At 46.8% G+C, this 23043-nt stretch overlaps 1 protein-coding gene across 5 annotated transcripts in view; it reads left to right on the forward strand.

Moving 5' to 3' along the window:
• LOC140896380 (uncharacterized) overlaps positions 1-23043 on the forward strand; it is a 37146-nt gene that overhangs the window by 12746 nt on the left and 1357 nt on the right. For 2 of the 5 annotated variants that reach the window (XM_073308094.2, XM_078848131.1), the window contains 8 exons: positions 4470-4538; positions 6136-6249; positions 7572-7687; positions 8889-8944; positions 12525-12577; positions 14409-14536; positions 15818-15974; positions 18563-18731. In XM_073308094.2, the coding sequence (XP_073164195.1) occupies positions 4470-4538; positions 6136-6249; positions 7572-7687; positions 8889-8944; positions 12525-12577; positions 14409-14536; positions 15818-15974; positions 18563-18707 (838 nt within the window). In that variant the 3' untranslated portion in view covers positions 18708-18731. Of the gene's footprint in view, positions 1-4469; positions 4539-6135; positions 6250-7571; positions 7688-8888; positions 8945-12524; positions 12578-14037; positions 14537-15817; positions 15975-18562; positions 18732-23043 lie in introns of those variants that run through there. The other 3 variants (XM_073308095.2, XM_073308097.2, XM_073308096.2) reach the window with 3 other exon arrangements.

The raw sequence follows: 23043 nt of genomic DNA on the forward strand, positions 1-23043 counted from the left end.
ACGTTGATGTTGGTGAAACGTCCCTTGTGATCCACCAGAGCTTGCAGCACTATCGAAAAGTACCCCTTGCGGTTTATGTACTCGGCGGCTTGGTGCTCCGGTGCCAAGATAGGGATATGGGTTCCGTCTATAGCCCCACCACAGTTAGGGAATCCCATTGCAGCAAAGCCATCCACTATCACCTGCACATTTCCCAGGGTCACTACCCTTGATATTAGCAGATCTTTGATTGCGTGGGTTACTTGCATCACAGCAGCCCCCACAGTAGATTTGCCCACTCCAAATTGATTCCCAACTGACCGGTAGCTGTCTGGCGTTGCAAGCTTCCACAGGGCTATCGCCACTCGCTTCTCAACTGTGAGGGCTGCTCTCATCTTGGTATTCATGGGCCTCAGGGCAGGGGAAAGCAAGTCACAAAGTTCCATGAAAGTGCCCTTTCGCATGCGAAAGTTTCGCAGCCACTGGGAATCGTCCCAGACCTGCAACACTATGCGGTCCCACCAGTCTGTGCTTGTTTCCCGAGCCCAGAATCGGCGTTCCACAGCATGAACCTGCCCCAATAGCACCATGATGCATGCATTGGCAGGGCCCATGCTTTCAGAGAAATCTGTGTCCATGTCCTGATCACTCACGTGACCGCGCTGACGTCGCCTCCTCGCCCGGTATCGCTTTGCCAGGTTTTGGTGCTGCATATACTGCTGGATAATGCGTGTGGTGTTTAATGTGCTCCTAATTGCCAAAGTGAGCTGAGCGGCCTCCATGCTTGCCTTGGTATGGCATCCGCACAGAAAAAAGGCGCGGAATGATTGTCTGCCGTTGCTCTGACGGAGGGAGGGGCGACTGAGGACACGGCTTACAGGGTTGGCTTCAGGGAGCTAAAATCAACAAAGGGGGTGTCTTTACATCAAGGAGTATTTCAGGCAGGACTTCACGGAGGGTTCCAATAAGAAATGGTGCACCTAAGTTATCGTTCTTATTGGAACAAGGAGGTTAGCCTGGCCTCTGATTGATACATGGCTAGATTTACCTCGCTGCACCTTCTCTGTGAGTGACTGCAGTGTGATCTAGAGGAATGAGTCCCCTAGACAGGGGAGGAGGCAAATAAGTACAAAACAAATCTGGTCTATTTCTTGTTCTGACCCACTCCATCTCTCTTTTACATCTTTGGCTGGCAGCAGACGGTGCAGAAGGACTGCATGCCATCCACATCTCATGGCTGCTCGGCAGAAGATGGTACAGTACGACTGCTAGCAGTCCGTATCGCCTGCCCGCTCACCATAAGACGGTTCAATAGGACTGACTGCAGGACTAAAGAGAATGACCTGGTCAAGTCACTCCAAATTTAGTCCCTGCGCCCATGTCTGCCCAGGCGCTCCCAGCCGACGTGGCCAGGAGCACCTCGGACGCGACGAGGACGACTACCAGTCGTATTGCACCGTCTGCTGCCAGAAGGCAATGGGTTGCTGCTACTGTGCAGCAAAGCCGTACCGCGTCTGCCAGCACCCAGGAGACATAGGGTGACGGTTACCTGAGCGGGCTCCATGCTTGCCGTGGTATGGCGTCTGCACAGGTAACTCAGGAAAAAAGGCGCGAAATGATTGTCTGCCCTTGCTTTCACGGAGGGAGGGAGGGAACGGGGGCCTAACGATACGTACCCAGAACCACCCGTGACAATGTTTTAGCCCCATCAGAGTGCTCCATTGTGACTGCTCTGGACAGCACTCTCAGATGCCCGATTGTTTGCCGTTGCTCTAACGCCGGGAGGGGCAACTGAGGACACGGCTTACAGGGTTGGCTTCAGGGAGCTAAAATCAACAAAGGGGGTGTCTTTACATCTAGGAGTATTTCAGGCAGGACTTCACGGAGGGTTCCAATAAGAAATGGTGCACCTAAGTTATCGTTCTTATTGGAACAAGAAGGTTAGCCTGGCCTCTGATTGATACATGGCTAGATTTACTTCGCTGCACCTTCTCTGTGAGTGACTGCAGTGTGATCTAGAGGAATGAGTCCCCTAGACAGGGGAGGGGGGGAAGCAAATGAGTACAAAACAAATCTGGTCTATTTCTTGTTTTGATCCACTCCATCTCTCTTTTACATCTTTGGCTGGCAGCAGACGGTGCAGAAGGACTGCATGCCATCCACATCTCATGGCTGCTCGGCAGAAGATGGTACAGTACGACTGCTAGCAGTCCGTATCGCCTGCCCGCTCACCATAAGACGGTTCAATAGGACTGACTGCAGGACTAAAGAGAATGACCTGGTCAAGTCACTCCAAATTTAGTCCCTGCGCCCATGTCTGCCCAGGCGCTCCCAGCCGACGTGGCCAGGAGCACCTCGGACATGACGATGACGGCTACCAGTCGTACTGTACCGTCTGCTGCCACAAGGCAAGGGGTTGCTGCTACTGTGTAGCAAAGCCGTACCGCGTCTGCCAGCACCCAGGAGACATAGGGTGACGGTTACCTGAGCGGGCTCCATGCTTGCCGTGGTATGGCGTCTGCACAGGTAACTCAGGAAAAAAGGCGCGAAATGATTGTCTGCCCTTGCTTTCACGGAGGGAGGGAGGGAACGGGGGCCTGACGATATGTACCCAGAACCACCCGCGACAATGTTTTAGCCCCATCAGGCATTGGGATCTCAACCCAGAATTCCAATGGGCAGCGGAGACTGCGGGAACTGTGGGATAGCTACCCACAGTGCAACGCTCCGGAAGTCGACTCTAGCCTCAGTACTGTGGAAGCGCTCCGCCGAGTTAATGCACTTAATGCACTTAGAGCATTTTCTGTGGGGACACACACACTCGAATATATAAAACCGATTTCTAAAAAAACGACTTCTATAAATTCGACCTTATTCCGTAGTGTAGACATACCCCTAGAATGGTTACATGGGATAAATCGTGCAACTACAAAAGAGATTTCAGGACAAGTTGTGTACAGGCACTTACAATAGCCTTTTCCCTGAGCCTCAGCTAAACTCTGCGGAAACACAGGCTAGAGTGCTGTCTGGTCAGGATAATTTAGAAAGCATAGCACAGAGTTCGAAACAGTGAATTCCATTTCTGATTATCACCTTCAAGTCCTATTCAAAGACAGCACCATACCACCCAATAGCTTACTGTACAAATGTTTACATTTAATACAAACAGCTCAAGCATTTTACCCAGTACTTGAAAATATATTTAAATAATTTTCTATTAGGTAATAAGCCTAGCAGTGTATTCTTCTAATATCAACTTTAACAAACTCTGCTGTTGATATCATGCAAGTAGAGTTTGTAACATCTGCATCACAATGAAGGGTTTCAGCCTAACATTTACATTTTACTTTAGCACACATGCACTCATTCTTTCCCCTCTGATCTTCTTCAGAGACAACTTCTGGTGTGATCTAAAAAGTATAGTGTCAATGATAAAAATTTCAGGCAACAGCAAGAACTGAAGTGTCTCTTATCTTGTCCATATCCAAACACTTCTGCCTAGCCAGGAAACAGGAAAAAATGTGGTCTGGGGGAGATCCTTCTGCTAGCGTACTCAGTCCTTTGGTGACAGATGACTTGCTCTCTTGAGATTGTGTTTCAGATGGGAAATCTGTACCTAAAATATGACAGGTTTTGAGGCTATGGTTGAAATGTTCAAAAGCGTGTAAGTGACTTAGGAGCCTAACTCTCATTTTTGACAGAGATTTAGGCTCTTGGAGCCAGATTTTCACCGGTGTTTAGGTGCCTCAAGATGGAGATAGGCCCCAACTGGAATTCACAAAAGCACTTGAGCATGTTAGTTGCCTATTTGCATCTTTAGGCTCCCAAATAGCTGTGAGGATCTGGGCCTAGGTGTCTGACTTTCATGGACTACATGCGTAAGTCACTTTTGAAAATGGAGCTAAGGCTCCTAAGTCACTTGGGGGTTCTTGAAAATTTTACTCCAAGCCACAACACCAGACACATATTTTGGCTTTGCATTATCATTTAGCCAAGTCCCCGGAGAACATCTTGTAGCAATTATATAGAATAATTCTCCATCCTCCACAAGATCAGATTGGCTCAACTCTCACAATGAGGATATGACTTGCAGAAGTGCCAGCCTATAAAAGTTGGCTACCTATGTTGGCTTCACAAAAGCTGTCAAGCATGCTTAGTACCTATAACACTTCTCTTTAGATTTTTCTGGTTTGCCTGCCCTGCCCAGATACAGAAACAGGTGATTTTAACAAAGCCCTTCCTCCCTCTCCATTGCTACTTTCCCATTCGTTGGACTTAAACTAATTAAATGTTGCGATATAAAAGCATATGGGTTACACAACAGCTCAGTAAATGAAAAGGGAGAAGTGGAGGAGGTCAGACTAGATGATCATAATGGACCCTTATGACCTAAATATCTATGAATCTCTGAAAAAAAATGTAAGGAATGTTGGTAAATGATGCTGCTGATATAGAAACAAGGCAAGATAACAACACATTTCATCTTCCAGAAAGGGACCATATCGGCATCAGTGGAATGAAGAGGAGGGCGAACTTGTCCACGTTAAATTCTCTTTCCAGTAAGAGCATGGCAGTTTGATGGATCCATTTATTTTGTCAGAGTATAAATAAGAAGTTGTGGGCCAGATCTTGACCCGTTATAATTCTGCTTAAGTTGGGCGTGGACCTTGTTTTGTCCTTCAACTCAGGGTGAATTTCTTCCTGTACATATAAAAAAATTTCCAGTTAAATTACTAAAATCATTTATTGAGGATTGGCCTGATAAATACAAATCTATTACCTAATCATTGCCCGAGTGTTCTGTTAAGTGATTTGTCATTTTATTAACTCACTACAGCAAAAACTTTACTTATATTTTGGAAATTTTAATTTAAAGGAAAGCTGCTATATGCTTAATTGTCAAAGTTAGGCCTTCTTTAAAAAGTTTTATAGTCCCATAGGGCATCTAGGTGCCACTATTTATATATTTTCTGTATTTGTGCAGAAGAGGTGGGTAAAAAAAAAAAAGAGTAATGAACAACCATAGTTTATAGTAAGGCTGCTGTGGCTATAACCATCTAGTTAGGAAAGAGAATACAAGCTAACTAAAATGGAGCCACAGTCTGCTTTTGCCTATCTATGGACTTGGAATTTTGCATGCATATCCAAGGACGGGATTTGACGCATAGCGTCAATGATAGAAATATATACACAAGGCATTAAACTGAGCAGCTCCGTGATGGATTGTGTAAGAAACAGATCCAATGTCTGCATCATAGCAAGGGTCAAAACTGGAGGGGAAAGGAATGTTTTAGTCTAGAGTTAGAAGCACATTTTTATAGGTCCCTCAAACCCCCCCACAACTTTCCATCTCCCTTAAGCAATCTGTAAACTGGGAAGAATCAAGCTTATTAAAGATGATCTTGAGTAATATTCAGAATATTTTTTAGTTTATTAAGATTATATTTTCAGAACTATTTTTTTCTAAGGGCTGTAGTCTCCAGAGTACTTTGATTATACACACAGAGCCAACTCTTCATGTAACGGCCTGCAGCTTTGATATGCTGTTGTCACTTCCCAGCAGCATAGAAACTACAGGCAGATATAACTGTGTCTTCACTGTGGACTTTTGCCAGCACATACATGTCAGTCAGGGATAGTATGTCTTCATACCCCAGACCATCATGGCTTTTTTGTAGTGTAGAGTTGGCCTGTGTTTGATTTGTGGTTCCCTATTCCTCCTGATCTATAGGGAGTGGCTACTCACTTTCCATCCAAATTAATAGTCTGCTGACAAAAGTACATGGCATTTGTGCTACAACATGGGGCGTGTAAGTTACAATAGACCACGAGAGAAAACGAGGCAGCAGTATCGCAGATTAGAATCTTTTGCTATCCCCACTGCCAAGCCAACTTGATGAGTAATTAGCTGACATGTCCTGCGCTGCTACACAATAATTGCACCTTTGCATCATGGTTTCTCCACTGTTCCCGTGTTCATTTTCCTAGAGAACAGAAATATCTAGAAATATTGTAAAAATCAGAAGATTCCAAGCATGAGAAATACGAAGGCACAAATCCTGCCGATAAACTGAAGCTTTGTCTGAGTCATGATTGCAGGGTTTGACTCAATACAAACTGAAAACTGATGAGATTTTCCTTTCTCTTCTTTTGTAGCTGGACTTCCTTTTCAGATATATTTGACTTTAACCTTGACAGCCACCCTAAAGTGTTTGCACATGCCATTGCTTTGGAAAAGTGGAGTGCAGAATTCTTCCGAAGAGTCAAAAAGTGAGAGACAGTTTTAACTCTTCTGGGGTTGATGGTAACTTTTGCTTTCCTAGCCCAGCTAATATTACCAGCTAGTTTTGCTGCAGACCAATTCATAATAAAACTGATCAGATACAGTCAACTTCTGTGTAAGTTTCTGCCTTTGTTCTGAAGGTTGTGTGTATTTTTTATTATTTTATAAGAAAATAATTTCTTTTAAATCTGTATATTAAAGAACTTTGCTCCTCACAGCTACCTCCTGGCCTAGATGAATACATAAGGTACATTTTTATTGTAATATGCGGTCGTCACCCGTAAGGAGTCAGCATTTGCCAACAGTTGGTACGCACATAATTTAGAGCCCGATCCTGGTATGCATTTGTGCAGGTACCGGTACTCACATGGGATCCCATTGACTTTAGTGGGGCTTCATGTGAGTGCAGGGATCTGCCCTTTGTAAGAACAGGGCCTTAGGTGGCAAGTTCATTGGGGCAAGGACCATTTCATCCTTGGTGTTTTTTTACAACATCTAGCACAGTGGGATTCTGATCCTGATTTGACCCTTTTTCTCCACTGCCTGGCATCTGGTGTAGGCAACTGTGTGTCTGTGAAATGAGTAAAAAATGCTACCGTCTCTTCCCACTTTGTGCAGGTGTAAATTACTATAGAATTACACTGAGGCAATGTCTAGGGCGTGTGATTCGCCTGCTCGTGGGCGCAAACACTCGCCCTAGCTCCCCAGAGTATAGATAGCAATGTAGCCGTGGGAACAGCAGTGGAGGCTTGGCTGAGCCCGGCCAAGTACAGACTTGCCTGCAACGGGTGCTCAGCTCAGCCGTGCCGCTGCGGTCCATGCTACTGTCCATTTATACCCAGGCGCGTACATGAGCAGGGGAATCACAACCCTCGCTCGCACCGTAGACACAGCTGATAAGGCAGAGAAGAACAGGCCTAAGAACATTGTCTCCCTGGTTCTAAAGACAGGGAAAAACAGTGAGATCGTTGTTGACGGATGCTGACTTTTAAGTGACAACTACTGGACTGTCACTTTTGTAGGGAAAAAAGAGGGCACTTATTTTAGGAGGGGAAGAACTTCTTCTCGCCTCAGGGTGTCTTTTCGTGTGGCCTATTTATAGGCTGAACGGTTCTTAGCAATATTCTTAAAACTCAAAAATATGTCTGACAACTTGCAGCTGGGATCCAGATGTTCTGAAATCTGTGTGTCTTTCATAACAGAATCAACCCTTTTCTGACTGGGGTTCGGGGAGTGTGTTTGAATAAGAAGCTTTGTTTCTTAGCTGCAGGATCTTTACCACCCTCCTCCTCCCCCTTTTTTTTTCCAGAGATGGGGAACAACATTCTCGTTATGAACAATGGGGCCAGTCTATAGGAGAAATTGAAATTGAAGGTCATGAGAAGAAAGAGGTTTCTATGAGAGGTGTTCGGAGCCATTCTTATGGTAACAATATCCTGAACGATTCAATTATGTGGCAGCCTAGAGGTTATCGCTTTGGCTATTAAGTATTGCAGCATGACCCCTCTTAAGTGTGACTTGTAAAATGACCTGTTTCATGATTAGATCTAAAATTGTTTAACAAAAAACGTTTTGCAGCTGAATTTATGATATGCAATGATCAGAATCTTCCCACTGCAAGCTCATTCATGATTTCTCACTTTAAATACCAAACAAAGCTCGTGCTGGAAGAACACTCTGTCTTGTGACCTCCCAGCTGCATTCCTTTAGCAAAGGGTGTGCCTAAAACTTCATCCCTCTCCATGGCCCATATGACTGAGAGACAATTTGAGAGGCTGAAGACTCCTTCTTTGTCCAACCCCACAGTCGGAGCCAGCTGACAGCTCTGAAATGGTGCTAATGTCTGGCTAAGGGGCCCACTAGGGTCGAAGATTCCTTCCAGCCTTGCATGTAAGCAGTGTGTGCTCATGGGATGGAGGGGCCATGAGTGGGGTACATAAGGCCCTACAACCTCCCCCCACACAGGTGTTGTTTGTGGAGAACTCACTCTGAGCCTCCCTGATTCACAGGCCTCCCTACCTCCCTCCACTTCAGCAAGGGCGTCTGCTTCCTCTAGGCAGCATTAGCCTCTGTGGTTCCTGCACAATGGGGAAAGGGGTTTAGGATCCATGGAAACCCTTACCATAGCTGCAGGCCTGTCCCCAGCATTGGTTAGGTCAGTACAGAGTAAGGGGGCTACACTGGCCTATTGATACTAACACAGTTAAGTATTTGACTTAGTTCTAAAGAGCTTTCCTAGTTACAGCAAAGAAGAGTCTATCCTGTGGGGGTCATGCCACTACCTAGCATTTCTATCCTCTGAGCTGCACTGGGCAGGCAGATACCTACAGCCATATAGCCCTGCTTGCTAGCTTGGGGCCGTGAACAAGTTAAAGGGGAATGTTTGGCCACTAGTTATTATTGTAGCTAATTAACATTAGTCAGGTCTAAAATTAAATCCTTAATAGGAACAGTTTCATTGATATTTCTCCCTATAGGCATTTTTATAACCATAGTACGTGATTGCCTGGTAGAGCATTTCTGTGGCTCAAGATAAGGAAGCCAGATACCTTTATATAAATGCTTGTACTTAAAGTGCTCAAGAAAGGTAAACTTTCAAGCACATATTCTCAATTTTTTCCCCCAGGCATCCGAAACTGGGCTGAGATTTACCGATATGTCATGATTTTGATGCATTGTGAGGTAGGTCTTATCGTGCCTTTCAGCGCTCTAGAGATCAAATGCAAACTTCACTCGACTTGTAGGATATGTCTGAACATCCAGAAGCAATATCCTAGGAGGAAGTCAAATACCATAACAGCCACATCTTTAGACCCTGCCTTTTAGCAAGTTGTCTCGTTGCCAAACCTATCATTAACACTCACTGAACTAGTTCTCAGTAGCACGTGCTTCCTGGACTCTGACCTCGTTAAGCATTTCTGAGATATTTGTTTATACAATGAACACACAAGAAGATTAATGGTAAATGATCAACTTGAGATAGTGACATTGTGCAATTTGCTAGGTGCAGGGGTGGGCAGTTGCCATCCTCTGAGACATCAGATAATGGTTCAGATCCTCTGGTCTGTCTGAGTTGTGCTTGGCACAGAACGCCTTCCACCCCCCATCCCTCCCTCCCACTTCAAGCCATTTTTAAGTTCCTTCCATTTGGTCTGACCAGTCCCATGCCTTGGTACAAATTTGAGCACTGCTCTAATTTATGCTTGGATGTCACAACCCCAAGGGACTGCTCCTGCAGCTGGGGATTGCCAGGTACAGGGATGCCCCAGCCACACACCCTTTCCTCTGGGATTGCCAACTCCTCCTCCTTTCCCTGCCCCTTCCACCTCGATTTGAGGGTGTGGCACAAAGTTACTGTGCAGGATTCCCACCTGGGGATTCCCATTGTAGAAGGGAAATCTACAGGGGATTGGAGCTGCACGCTTTACAATAACTTTGGAGCTTCCGAGTGTGCTACTGAGAATGAGTTCTCAGAGTGTCGTTGGTGGGTCCTGCAGTATTAGTTGCTTTCTCTAGAAAAGTTCATGCATGAGGACTCTAAGGAAGTGGCTGTTAATCCTTTTTGAAGGTTATATTTCATTTCCTCGAAGGGTGTGCGTCTAGGTGAAAAAAACCACTCTTGCCATTTTCCATGCCTAGGGAAACTGCTTCTAAAACATCTGTTTGTTTCCTCTCATGTTTCACTCAAAACTTTATACATCTTTATACATCCGATTCTGATTTGCAACTTCTCTGTTATCAGGAGCTTCACCACAGTCCCACCCCTGAAATAGCAGGAGGGAGGTTTTATAAAATGTCCTTGTATATGGAATCCCCCCAGAGTGCACTTAAATTTATTTCCCTAGCTTCTCAATTTCTCATTCCTCCTTTGCCAGACATCTTGTTTTGATCTGGCTGTGGGTCCCTGCAACACACTGCCCATCTCTGCGGGTGACTTCTGGGGACAGATCCTCAGCTCCTGTAAATTGGCACGGCTCCTTTGATGTCAATGAACTTGGAGTTACCCTGATTTAGGCCAGCTGAGGGTTTGCAATGTTCGAAGTCAGCTCCAAAATAAAAGTCTCTGCAAATATTTCCATACTGTTTGCTCAGCTCTCTTTCCCAGGCTACATTTGTTGTGGCTATGCTGAGGGAATGTGCGGAAACAGCCTGGTATGAGCAGCTGGCCTGGTGGAATTATTACCGAGGGGAATCCAAGCTTGGGCATCTTGCCAGGCAAAGGCTTCTCAGAAGGCATCTCCTGTGTTGATACAGGTGTAGGGAATTCCAAAATGTCAGCATCCAGAGATAAACTCCCAAGCAAATGAACAGAATGAGAGGGCTCAATCCTACCTGGCCAACATCACTGCATGCCTTGTAAAATCTTGTATGCATGAATGAGCATCTGCCTTGAGTAAACATGCAGCATTGTGCAGATGTGTCATAGGGTAGGACCGAAGAACCGGATTATAGGTTCTTATCACCAGGTGATACCCCCACAGCAATTTGTTTACAGTTACGGAGGGTATGCCTACACTGAACACCTCCCCATCCTCCCTGCAGTGAGTCTCAGAGCCTGGATCAACTGACTCATGCTATGGGGCTTAAAATAGCAGTGTAGACATTCCTACTCTGGCTGGAGTTCACACGCTGAAACCAAGTGAGGGTCCAGGCTCCAGCCCCATAGCGTGAGCCCAAGGCAGTTGAGCTGGACTCTGAGACTTGCTGTCGTGGGTCTATTTTTTGCAGTGTATACATACCCTCAGAAGTTAAAATTATTTCCACCACATCCTTTTGATTAGAAGCGGTCCATGTGTTTGCTCTGATAGGAAGGAGTAAGTGTTTGACTGGAAGAGTGTTGGCATACCCTTCCTTTGTGTGTATATGCAACTCACGATGGGCTGAAATCTACACGATAATTGCAGGAAAGGAACGTACTCTAGAGCAGGGGCGGGCAAACTTTTTGGCCCGAGGGCCACATCGGGGTTGTGAAACGATATGGAGGGCTGGGCAGGGAAGGCTGTGCCTCCGCAAACAGTCTGGCCCCCACCCCCTATCTGCCCCCTTCCACTTCCCTCCCCCTGACTGCCCCCCTCAGAATCCCCGATCCATCCAACCCCACCTGCTCCTTGTCCCCTGACCGCTCCGACCCCTATCCACACCCCCATCCCCTGACAGGCCTCCTGGGACCCTCGACCTATCCAACCCCCCCGCCCCCCACACTCCTTCTCCCCTGACCACCCCCTCCCAGGACCCCCGTCCCTAACTGCCCCCCCCAGGATCCCACCCCCTATCCAACCCCCCCTGCTCCCTGTCGCCCCCCTCCCTGGACCCCCAAGGACCCCGCTCCCTATCCAACCCCCCTGCTCCCTGTCTCCTGACTGCCTCCCCTCCCCGAACCTCTACTCCATCCAACCACCCCTGTCCCCTGACTGCCCCCCTGGGACCTCCTGCCCCTTATCCAACTCCCCCACCCTTACCATGCCAGCGGCAGGACTGGCTTATTGGAAATCCTGGGAGGTGGGTGGGCGCAAGCCGCAGCGGCGTCGCTGCAGGGGAGAGGGGACAGCGAGGGAGGGGCTGGGGGCTAGCCTCCCTGGCCAGGAGCTCAGGGGCCAGGCAGGACGGTCCCATGGGCCGGATGTGGCCCGCGGGCCGTAGTTTGCCCACCTCTGCTCTAGAGCCTTAGAATCAAGGTAGGGGCAGGTATGAAAAGAATAAAGGTGCATTTGCTTCTTTATTTAACATTTTCCCTATGTTTTCTCAGACACGTCTAGTCCTTACTTCTGTGTCAGCTTTCATTCCTTACTGCTGCTACTGCCTGTTCTCATCATCTTGCTCCTGCTGGCTGCGTGGTCCTTCTGTGATCCCTTTGGGTATCCTTCTCCCATTCATCTCCAGGGCTTCTTCCATGCAATGCCCTTATGCTAGGCCAAAAATACATAAAACCACATAAAAGCCATTAAACATCACGGCTGCATCCAGGTTAGTCCTTACTGTGTCTGGTTTGAAGTGTCTGCCTCACATTTACTGAATGCTCTTCATGGGAAATATAAAATGTCTGGTACTTAAGATGATATATCAAGAAAGTTTGGCGACATGCAATAGTAAAATGCTGCATACGCGTGGTCTTCCCTGGAATCTCTCATTTTAGGAGATCAGCGGCTTTCTGGAAGAAAAGTGGCAAATAGGAATTATGTTGATTGGTAGCATCATAAACTCAGGGGTCTCATCTGCTCCAAGCAATGAGAATACTTTCCCAGCTCCGCTCTTTTTCTTGCAGGGTGGGACGTCAGCACACTTAACTGTTGTTTCCATACCAGCAACTACAACACAGTAAGTTCAAGCAGTCTGTGGAACTTATACCTGCCTTCTTCTGCACTGGTATGGCCAGGTTTTCTTCCAGACCACAGCCGGGCCTTGGGTTTTGCCCCCAAAGTTTTGTGGCTGCAAATAATCATGGGTCCAGCTTTTGCCTTCAGTTATTTGCAATCTCTATTTAGATCATTCAGCTGTCTAAGTATATGATTTATTGGCAGTTGACCACTTCCAGACATCCAGGTTATTTTATGTGCACTTGCAAGTGAAAGATTGGAGGCAAGCATTCGAAATCTGGCCATTTGTAGTCTGTGTGAGACTAATGCAGCTATTAAGAAGAAAGTACTTATATAGCATCTGAAATCTCAAAGCACTTTACTGACATTAATAAAATCTCACAGCAACTTCATGAATCAGGACACATTATAACCATTTTACTGATGGGCAAATTGAAGTGGAGTGGTTAAGTGAGTTGCCCAGAGGATACAAACAAATCAGGAGTCATTGTGGGGAAATAAATCCAGGGGTCTCAGTCTTTTTACACGGAGGAATCAGTTTACAGCTTAAAGGCAGGCGGTGTAAAGTTTCCGGTGAAATGGGCTAGAGAGTATGTTTTCAACAAGTATCCTCTTGCAATGCTTAGACTCAAACTTTAGAACCCCCCTTCCTGGATTTGATGACTTCTGGATTTTTAGCCTAACATCATCTTTTCTCAGGTTCTTCACAACCCTTTCTAGCCAGCCCCCCAGCTCTGAAGTAAAGTCCATAAAAATTCCCCTTCCCTGAGGTTCATAAGAACTGCCATACTGGGTCAGACTAGTGGGCCATCTAGCACAATATCCTGTCTTTGATAATGGCCAGTACCAGAGCCTCAGAGGGCATGTACAGAACAGGGAAATTTTGGAGAGATCCAGCCCTGTCTTTCCCTCTTGGCTTCTGGCAGTCAGAGCTTCAGGGTCTCCCTGATTATGGGGTTGCATCCCTGACCAACTTAGCTAACAGCCTTTGATGGACCTATTCTCCATGAACTTAGCTAGTTCTTTTTTGAACCCATTTATACTTTTGGCCTCCACAACATCCCCTGGCAATGAGTTCCACAGGTTATTTGTACATTGTGTGAAAAAGTATTTTGTCTTGTTTGCATTAAACCTGCTGCCTATTAATTACATTGTGTGACCCCCGGTTTTTGTGCTGTATCTATTCATTTTTTCCACACCATTCATGAAATTATAGACCTCTATCATATCCCCTTAATCGTTTCTTTTCTAAACTGAACAGCCCTAACTTCTTTAATCTCTCCTCGTATGGAGCCATTCCATACCCTTGATCATCTTTGTTGCCTTTCTCCGAACTTTTTCCTGTTTTACGTTTTGAGATGGGGTGGCCAGGTCTGGACCGTATTCAAGGTGGGGGAACACCATGGATTTATATAGTGGCAATATGGTATTTTCTGTCTTATTTTCTATATCTTCTAATAGCTCGTAACATTGTCAGCCTTTTTGACTACTGACCCTTCTATCCAACTGGCTCTTACATCCCTTCACCGTCTTCCTCTCAAGAGCCTCACTGTAAGTCTTGCCTCTTGCCTACTCTTTGTTCGAGAGAGCAAAGAGATCTTTAATTTCCTTGCTCCCTTTCCCAGCATGCATTACCACCCATCTGCAGTTCCCAGGGTTCCTTTGGGAACCACACATCCTCAGTTCTGTGCTGAATCAGAATTAGGGTGGTACTGCCCTGTAGCCTCCATTAAAGAGCCAGCAGTCTGTTCCATGAAAGAGGTTGTTCATTTTAATTGAGCATCAGGAACAGTGGCCTGCACCAGGCGTGTTCTGTTTTTTCTTTCTCTCAGTCTCACTGTAGGTTATGTTCTTTTCCCCGATGGGAAGAAGGCTGGCATTGACTGGTCCAATGCCTCACTGGCTGAAATGGCTGATGATGGTATTATCAGAGATTTATACCAAGTCAGTTTCACTGCAGGTAAGTTAAAGGAAGTCAGACCATCTTCAGTTTTTTCAGTACTAAACAAAATGCTTTAGAGTCTAGGATATAATTTCACTGAATTATAAGACAGGTACAAGCAAGGGGAATTTTGCAAGATGCGCTAATCGATTGCTGTATTTTCCAGAAAGCTCATGTACAGAATACAAGGAGGGGGAGGCCAAAATCAAACTAACGAGCATGTCCCCACTCCAAACCAACCCAGTCAGCAGAGTTCCTAGTGCTTCTAAAATGTTCTAGGAGTTAGGGCCTTGAGTCAGAGCAAGTAAACGTATGGTTAGAAAAACAAAGTTTCTAGGGCCTAGGTAAGGCTTGTGATGTGGGGGGCCTGCAGTCAGCATGGCTTCTGGTCTCCTCTCTCACTAAGCTCCCTTTTCTTGTTTCTAGGGCCTAACCCCAAGGGTGGGGCAGGGTGCTCCATGATTGCACCCAGACTGTACTGGTTGTAAGTTCCAGACTGTCTCTTCAAAAGGCAGAACACCCTGCTACAAGTCACTATTATAATTGTATTGATCCTATTTTGGTTTAATTGTGTGTGGTTACCTCTCAAAGGATCCAGCTACCAGACTCTTTTTGATCTGCAAAGACGTACAGAGTATGTCTACACAGCAACTGGGCATGCACTTGGGCTTGGGTTGCAGGGCTGTTTCATTGCTGTGTAGACTTCTGGGCTTGGGCTGGAGCCCAGGCTCTAGGACCCTGCAAGGTGGGAGGGTCCCAGAGCTCAGGCTGCAGCCTGAGCCCCATGAGCCTGAGTTGGCTGGCATGGGTCAGCCACGGGTGTCTAGTTGCTGCATAAACATACCCACACATGTGCTTAACTTTAAGCATTGGAGTAGTCACATTGACTTCAGTGAGGCTATTGGAGTGCTTACGTATAAGCACATCTGAAATTCTTTGGTGGCCAGGAGCCTCAGGTAGCTGTACCAGACAGGATTTCAAATCCCCAATTGTGCTGAACATCCCTGTGTTGCTCAGGTTTAACTAGCTGGGAAATGAGTGCGGCAATTTCCAGTCTCCCTTGGTCAAAGCTCACATTTTGGCTTGGGAACCAGCTGCTCGAAAACACCTAGAATGGTGGAGGGCCAAAGAAGCTTTAGAAAAAATGTTCAAAATGTACACAAAATACTTAGAAATGTTTTTTTAAAAAAAGGTTTAGGGATGGGGGAACTGTATGAAATCAACATGAAGCTAGTTTCATCTTTACTAAGTACTCTGTCATATGTTCAAGGAAACCTGCCTACATTTTTCCTTCCCAAGGTGGCCAGTTCTTTGAGGTTCGTGCTATACTTGACAAGCAGGCTCGCCCTGTGGTATATAATGGTTTAACCGGAGAAGGAGTATTCCATGAGTGCATTGCTGATTTCCAACTGAATCAAACAGTCCCAGGCTGGGGCTTGGTTGAATTTTATTACAGGTGAGATCCTGGTATACAGGAGTAGAGAAATTATTCTTATACTGAGAGCCGAGTGGAGACAGAAAACAAATATGCTTTCGAACAAAAGTCACACATGAATTGCCAACCTTGGTGTTCTCTGTTGTTTGCTTTCTGTGAATGTTTCCATAAGCACCGTTTGTTCCAAAGAACATTTTTTCAAAGCAAAACTGTCCTGAATACTTATGCATGTATTCTTGTGTCTATGTGTGCACCACGGGCGTGTGCAGCCATCTTTGAATCTCCTGCTGGCTTTGTGAGTTGGAAGGCCATCCGCTCTGGGAAAATGAAGGAGACTATGTCAAATTGGGTGGCCTCTCGCATTATGTAAATAATGAATCACAAGCATTATCCATTCACAAACAGCACTTTAACCATCTCAAGGCTGAAATTTGTTCAGCGGAAAGATTTGTCAAACAACTGCAAGTAGCAGACAAAGTATGAATAAACTCATCGTTTGTTCATGGATAACTTTGGTCACAGCGCTGGTAAAGCTCCCCCTGCTGGCCATTCACCAGGCTGTTGCTTTGGGCCCACATGCCATGTGGCCTGGGTCTTGAGCAGGGGTGAAAGTAAGTCAGGACACTTACCAGTACGGAGCCAGGGCGGCTCCGGCCCCTGGAAGGGGCGGGGCCTTGGGTGGAAGCGGCGGGGCTGGGGGATCAGCATTCCCCACCCAGTCCTTCCAGGCCGCCTGGCCTGCCCCGCCTGGGGCTCCCATGTTGATTTAAAGGGCCCGGGGCTCCGGCCGCCGCTGCTGGAGCCCCAGGCCCTTTTAAATCGCCAGCCCCAGGGCAGCTGCTCCCTTTGCCCCCCGCCCCTTGGTGGCGGGGATGGCAAAAGGGGCAGGGACGTTAAAGCACTGCAGGGTCCCCGTTGGCGGCCCAGCTGGTACGGACCCTACCAGCAGGGCTGCCGCCAGGGGAGGCAAAAGGGGCAGGGACATTACAGTGCTGCCACTACAGTGCTTTGATGTGGGCTGGGTATGGGCCGGTGCGGGTTCTTACCAGTACCCAGTACTGGCCTGTATTGGCTCACTTTCACCCCTGGTCCTGAGGCACACTCTGGCGGTGCAGCTCCTCCTTTTTGCACTGCCTTCTGAGAGCTGAGAGCCTAGGGTCCAAATGCCTAGACCCAGTGACTTAGGCCAGCTCCCCCAGAATCCCCAGTTGCTTAAGCACACCCTTTCTTACAGCTCCAGCCTTGGGGTCACTCTGGATGACAGTTTACTGCTCCAGGGGCACATCATAGATGAAGCACATAACACCCAGACTCTGCAAAAGGGATTTTAAAACAATTACTCTTTACTTGAGACAGCACAAGAAGTATATAGGTCTAAACTAAACAACACAACATCTCTATGCCATCCCTGCCTCAGTTTCCTTACCATTCTGGAGTGTTCTTCAGGATTTGGAGCAATGTCCTTTCAGGATCCCAAGTCCCTCTCTCCTGCACCTTTCTCATTATGGCTCCTCCTCTGGAACATGGAGTTCTCTCACTCTTCCAACCAGCTTCCTTTGGTTTGGCTGGTCCCATAGTCGAAGAAGACCCCCTCTGCTATGAAAGCATGTTCTTCTGTTCCTCTCCTGCCTAAGCATCCCTTTTCTCTGAGTCCCTCTGGGTTTTTAAATGTGAGCAGTAGCCCCTGGTTTTTGTGTTTTCCTGTTGGGGGATTTTCCGTTCTCCACTCCCCTGCAGATAAACTTGGTTGAACGGGTTTTTCAGCTCAGGCATCCCCCTTAGCATACCCACTGTTCAGCCAGAGCCCAGCTGTTATGGTTAATCCCTTCTTTTTGTTTACTCTGTGATATGTCAAGGACCCTATCTGCCCACGGTTGACTCACTACACAGTGAGGCCTTTGATGATACAGCAGTTGTATAAAATTAACCAGAATTCATAAACTGTGCATAGACAGATTACTCAAATTGTCACAACTTGTGAACAGGAGAAAAGGATACAGTCACCAAATGCATCCTTCACTGCAAATTGTTCACTCAGCTGTGCTGAGAAGTATGATTATTTCTGATTCCCTGGATAATCCAGTAAAAGATTAAGCCCATGTTTTTGCAAAATTAGTAATGATTCTTGGGACTCAATTTCAAACACCTTAAAGGGTCATGATGTTCAGAGGATGGGTGCTCAGCACTTTCTGAAAACTGGACTCCTTTAAGATATCTAAAACTGGACTCCAATGGAACATCAGTTACTTTTGAAAACTGTGGTCTAAGACTGTTGCCAGGTAACCAGATAGCTCATTAGACTCATAGACTTTGAGGCCAGAAGGGACCACCATGGTCATCTAGACCAGCGGTTCTCCACCTGTGGCCCATGGGCCGCTTGTAGCCCAATCAGCACACAGCTGCGGCTCATGTGACATCCTCAGGGCCGTATAGGTAATATATAGTGTGCATGCGGCCCACAATGGTAAATAGGTTGAGATCCACTGATCTAGCCTAACCTGCGCGGAGTGACATATTTTTGAGAATGTAGTATTCATGACAGAAAGGCTGTCTTACTCCTTGTCTTCCCTACCACTGTGGCATAACATGCATCGTTTCTGTACTTCTAGAGATACACCTGGGCAGCTCATTCCTAATTCTGGCTCTAGGTGGAAGGAGCCGTCCGTTCCTGCCAGCTCCCAATTCTCTGAAGAGCACTCTCAATGCATCGGGGACGTGGCAGGCAAAGGAGCCCAGCTAGGTCAGCTCACATAGTTACAGAAGCAGCTCTGGAACAAGGTGAGTTTCCACAAGGAGCCAGCATCTTTCATAGAATCATAGAATATCAGGGTTGGAAGGGACCTCAGAAGGTCATCTAGTCCAACCCCCTGCTCAAAGCAGGACCAATCCCCAACTAAATCATCCCAGCCAGGGCTTTGTCAAGCCTGACCTTAAAAACTTCCAACGAAGGAGATTCCACCACCTCCCTAGGTAACACATTCCAGTGTTTCACCACCCTCCTAGTGAAAAAGTTTTTCCTAATATCCAACCTAAACCTCCCCCACTGCAACTTGAGACCATTACTCCTTGTTCTGTCATCCACTACCACTGAGAACAGTCTAGAGCCATCCTCTTTGGAACCCCCTTTCAGGTAGTTGAAAGCAGCTATCAAATCCCCCCTCATTCTTCTCTTCCGCAGACTAAACAATCCCAGTTCCCTCAGTCTCTCCTCATAAGTCATGTGTTCCAGTCCCCTAATAATTTTTGTTGCCCTCCGCTGGACGTTTTCCAATTTTTCTACATCCTTCTTGTAGTGTGGGGCCCAAAACTGGACACAGTACTCCAGATGAGACCTCACCAATGTCGAATAGAGTGGAACCTTCAGCTCTCCAGTTTCCAGGCTGTGGAGTTTTGCAGTGACATCTGTGTTTTGTTATAAATGCATGTATGTGACAGGTCTGTCTTAGAAACTTGAGCTATATCGTAGAATCATGGGACTGGAAGAGACCTGGAGAAGTTTGATAATTGGGTCCTATATTGAGCAAAGCAGAGTGCATTGGACTGTCAAAACAGATATTTGGAGAGAGAGTTTCATAGAATCATAGGACTGGAAGGGACCTCGAGAGGTCGTCTAGTCCAGTCCCCTGCACTCATGGCAGGACTAGGTATTATCTAGACCATTCCTGACAGGTGTTTGTCTAACCTGCTCTTAAAAATCTTCAATGATGGAGATTCCACAGCTTCCCTAGGAAATTTATTCCAGTGCTTAACCATCCTGACAGTTAGGAAGTTTTTCCTAAAGTCCAACCTAAACCTCCCTTGCTGCAATTTAAGCCCATTGCTTCTTGTCCTATCCTCAGAGGTTAAGAAGAACAATTCTTCCTCCTCCTTGTAACAACCTTTTATGTACTTGAAAACTATTATCATGTCCCCTCTCAGTCTTCTCTTTTCCAGACTAAACAAACCCAATTGTTTTCAATCTTCCCTCATAAGTCGTTTTCTAGACCTTTAATCATTTTTGTTGCTCTTCTCTGGACTTCCTCCTGTTTGTCCACATCTTTCCTGAAATGTGGCCCCCAGAACTGGACACAATACTCCAGTTGAGGCCTAATCAGCGTGGAGTAGAGCAGAAGAATTACTTCTCGTGTCTTGCTTACAACACTCCTGCTAATACATCCCAGAATGATGTTTGCTTTTTTTGCAACAGTGTTACACTGTTGACTCATATTTAGCTTGTGGTCCACTATGACCCCCAGATCCCTTTCTGCAGTATTCCTTCCTAGGCAGTCATTTCCCATTTTATATGTGTGCAACTGATTGTTTCTTCCTAAATGGAGTACTTTGCATTTGTCCTTATTGAATTTCATCCTATTTACTTGAGACCATTTCTCCAGTTTGTTCAGATCATTCTGAATTTTACCCTGTCCTCCAAAGCACTTTCAACCCCTTCCATCTTGGTATCATCCACAACCTTTATACTTTAAACTTATCACCTTATTTTCTTCTAGAAGTTTGCAAATTGATTGCTTCATTATTTGCTCCATGATCTTTCCGGATACAGAAGTTAAGCTGACTGGTCTGTAATTACTCAGGTTGTCCTTATTTCCCTTTTTATAGATTGGCACTATATTTGCCCTTTTCCAGTCTTCTGGAATCCCTTCCATATTCCATGACTTTTCAAAGATAATCGCTAATGGCTCAGATATCTCCTCAGTCAGCTCCTTGAGTATTCTAGGATGCATTTCGTCAGGCCCTGGTGACCTGAAGACATCTAATTTGTCTAAGTAATTTTTAACTTGTTCTTTTCCTATTTTAGCCTGTAATCCTACCTCATTTTCACTGGCATTCACTACGTTAGACGTCCAATCACCACCAACCTTCTTGGTGAAAACTGAAGCAAAGAAGTCATTAAGCACCTCTGCCATTTCCAAATTTTCTGTTATTATTCTGCCCCCGCCCCCAATGAGTAATGGGCCTACCCTGTCCTTGATTTTCCTCTTGCTTCTAATGTATTTGTAGAATGTTTTCTTGTTACCAGTGGTGAGCTGGAGCCGGTTCTCACCGGTTCGCTGGAACCGGTTATTAAATTTAGAAGCCCTTTTAGAACCTGTTGTCCTGCGATGGACAGTCGGTTCTAAAAGGGCTTCTAAATTTAACAACTGGCCAAAAGTGGTGCCTTAGGCGCCGACTCCGTGGGTGCTCCGGGGCTGGAGCACCCACGGGGAAAATTTGGTGGGTGCAGAGCACCCACCGGCAGCTCCCTGCCGGCCCCAGCTCACCTCTGCTCCGCCTCCACCTCCTCCCCTGAACGCACCGCCCCTCTCTGCTTCTCCGCCCACCCCGCCCCGGTTTCCCGCGAATCAGCTGTTCACGCAGAAAGCTGGGGAGGGCTGAGAAACAGGCCACGGCTTCACACTCAGGCTGAGGGTGGCAGAGGTGGAGCAGAGGGGAGCTCGGGCGGGGGAGTGGGGATGCGAGGAGGTCCGCCCGCCGCACAGCATGTAACCCGGGGGGGGGCGGTGCAGGGGAACCGCTCCCCGCCCCAGCTCACCTCTGCCACCCTCAGCCTGAGCAGGAAGCCGCCGCCTGCTTCTCAGCCCTCCCAGGCTTCCCACGCGAACAGCTGATTTGTGGGAAGTGGGGGCCGGGGCGGCAGAGAAGCAGAGCGGGGCGGCGCGTTCAGGGGCAGAGGTGGAGGCGGAGGCAGAGCAGAGGCAGAGCTCTGCACCCACCAAATTTTCCCCGTGGGTGCTCCAGCCCCGGAGCACACACGGAGTCGGTGCGTAAGGTGCCACTTTCGATGTGATCAGTGGGGAGAGCGGCTGCTCCCCCTGCTCCCCGCCAGCTACGCTACCCCACCCCTAGGAGCCAGAGGGACCTGCTGGATGCTTCCTGGGAGCTGCCCGGCAGGTGCCTCTGGCTCTTAGGGGCAGGGCGGGGTGGGCACCCACTACGGTGGCCCACAAGATCCTCCTGCCCAGTTCTGGGGGCAGTCAGGGGACAGGGGAGGGAGGTGGATGGGGCTGGGGTCCCAGGGGCGGGGGTGGCCAACGACCCCTCATGGGGTGAGGAGGGAACCGGTTGTTAAGATTTTGGCAGCTCATCACTGCTTGTTACCCCTTTATGTCTCTAGCTAGTTTGATCTCGTGTTGTGCCTTGGCCTTTCTAATTTTGTCCCTGCATATTTGTGTTATTTGTTTATATTCATCCTTTGTAATTTGACCAAGATTCCACTTTTTGTAGGACTCTTTTTAGATCATTGAAGATCTCCTGGTTAAGCTAGGGTGGTCTCTTGCCATGCTTCCTATCTTTCCTACGCAGTGGGATCATTTGCTCCTGTACCCTTAATAATGTCTCTTTGAAAAACTGCCAACTGTCTTCAATTGTTCTTCCCCTTAGACTTATTTCCCATGGGATCTTACCTACTAACTCCCTGAGTTTGCTAAAGTCTGCCTTCTTGAAATCCACTGTCTTTATTTTGCTGGTCTCCCTCCTACCACTCCTTTGAATCATGAACTGCATCATTTCATGATAGCTTTCACCCAAGCTGCCTTTCACTTTCAAATTGTTAACCAGTTCCTCCCTCTTTGTCAAAATCAAATCTAGAACAGCCTCTCCGCTGGTAGTTTTCTCCACCTTCTGAAATAAAAAATTGTCTCCAATGCACTCCGAGAACTTGTTGGATAAGCTGTGCCCTGCTGCGTTATTTTCCCAACAGATGTCTGGGTAGTTGAAGTCCCTCATCACCACCAAGTCCTGGGCTTTGGATGATTTTGTTAATTATTTTAAAAAAGCCTCATCCACCTCTCCTTCCTGATTAGGTGGTCTATATAGTAGACCCCTACCATGACATCACCCCTGGTTTTTACCCCTTTTATCCTTACCCAGAAACTTCAGCAAGTCTGTCTCCTATTTCCATCTCAACCTCAGTCTAAGTATATACATTTTTAACCTCCTCTCCTTTTTCCCTGCCTGTCCTTCTATACCAATATTCCAATCATGCGTATTATCCCACCAAGTCTCTGTGCTGCCAACTATGTCATTGTTGTGTTTATTTACTAGCATTTTGAGTTCTTCTTGGTTATTCCCCATACTTCTCGCATCAGTATAC

Source organism: Lepidochelys kempii, chromosome 12 (assembly GCF_965140285.1).
Source record: "Lepidochelys kempii isolate rLepKem1 chromosome 12, rLepKem1.hap1, whole genome shotgun sequence".
NCBI classification, from domain to species: domain Eukaryota; kingdom Metazoa; phylum Chordata; order Testudines; family Cheloniidae; genus Lepidochelys; species Lepidochelys kempii.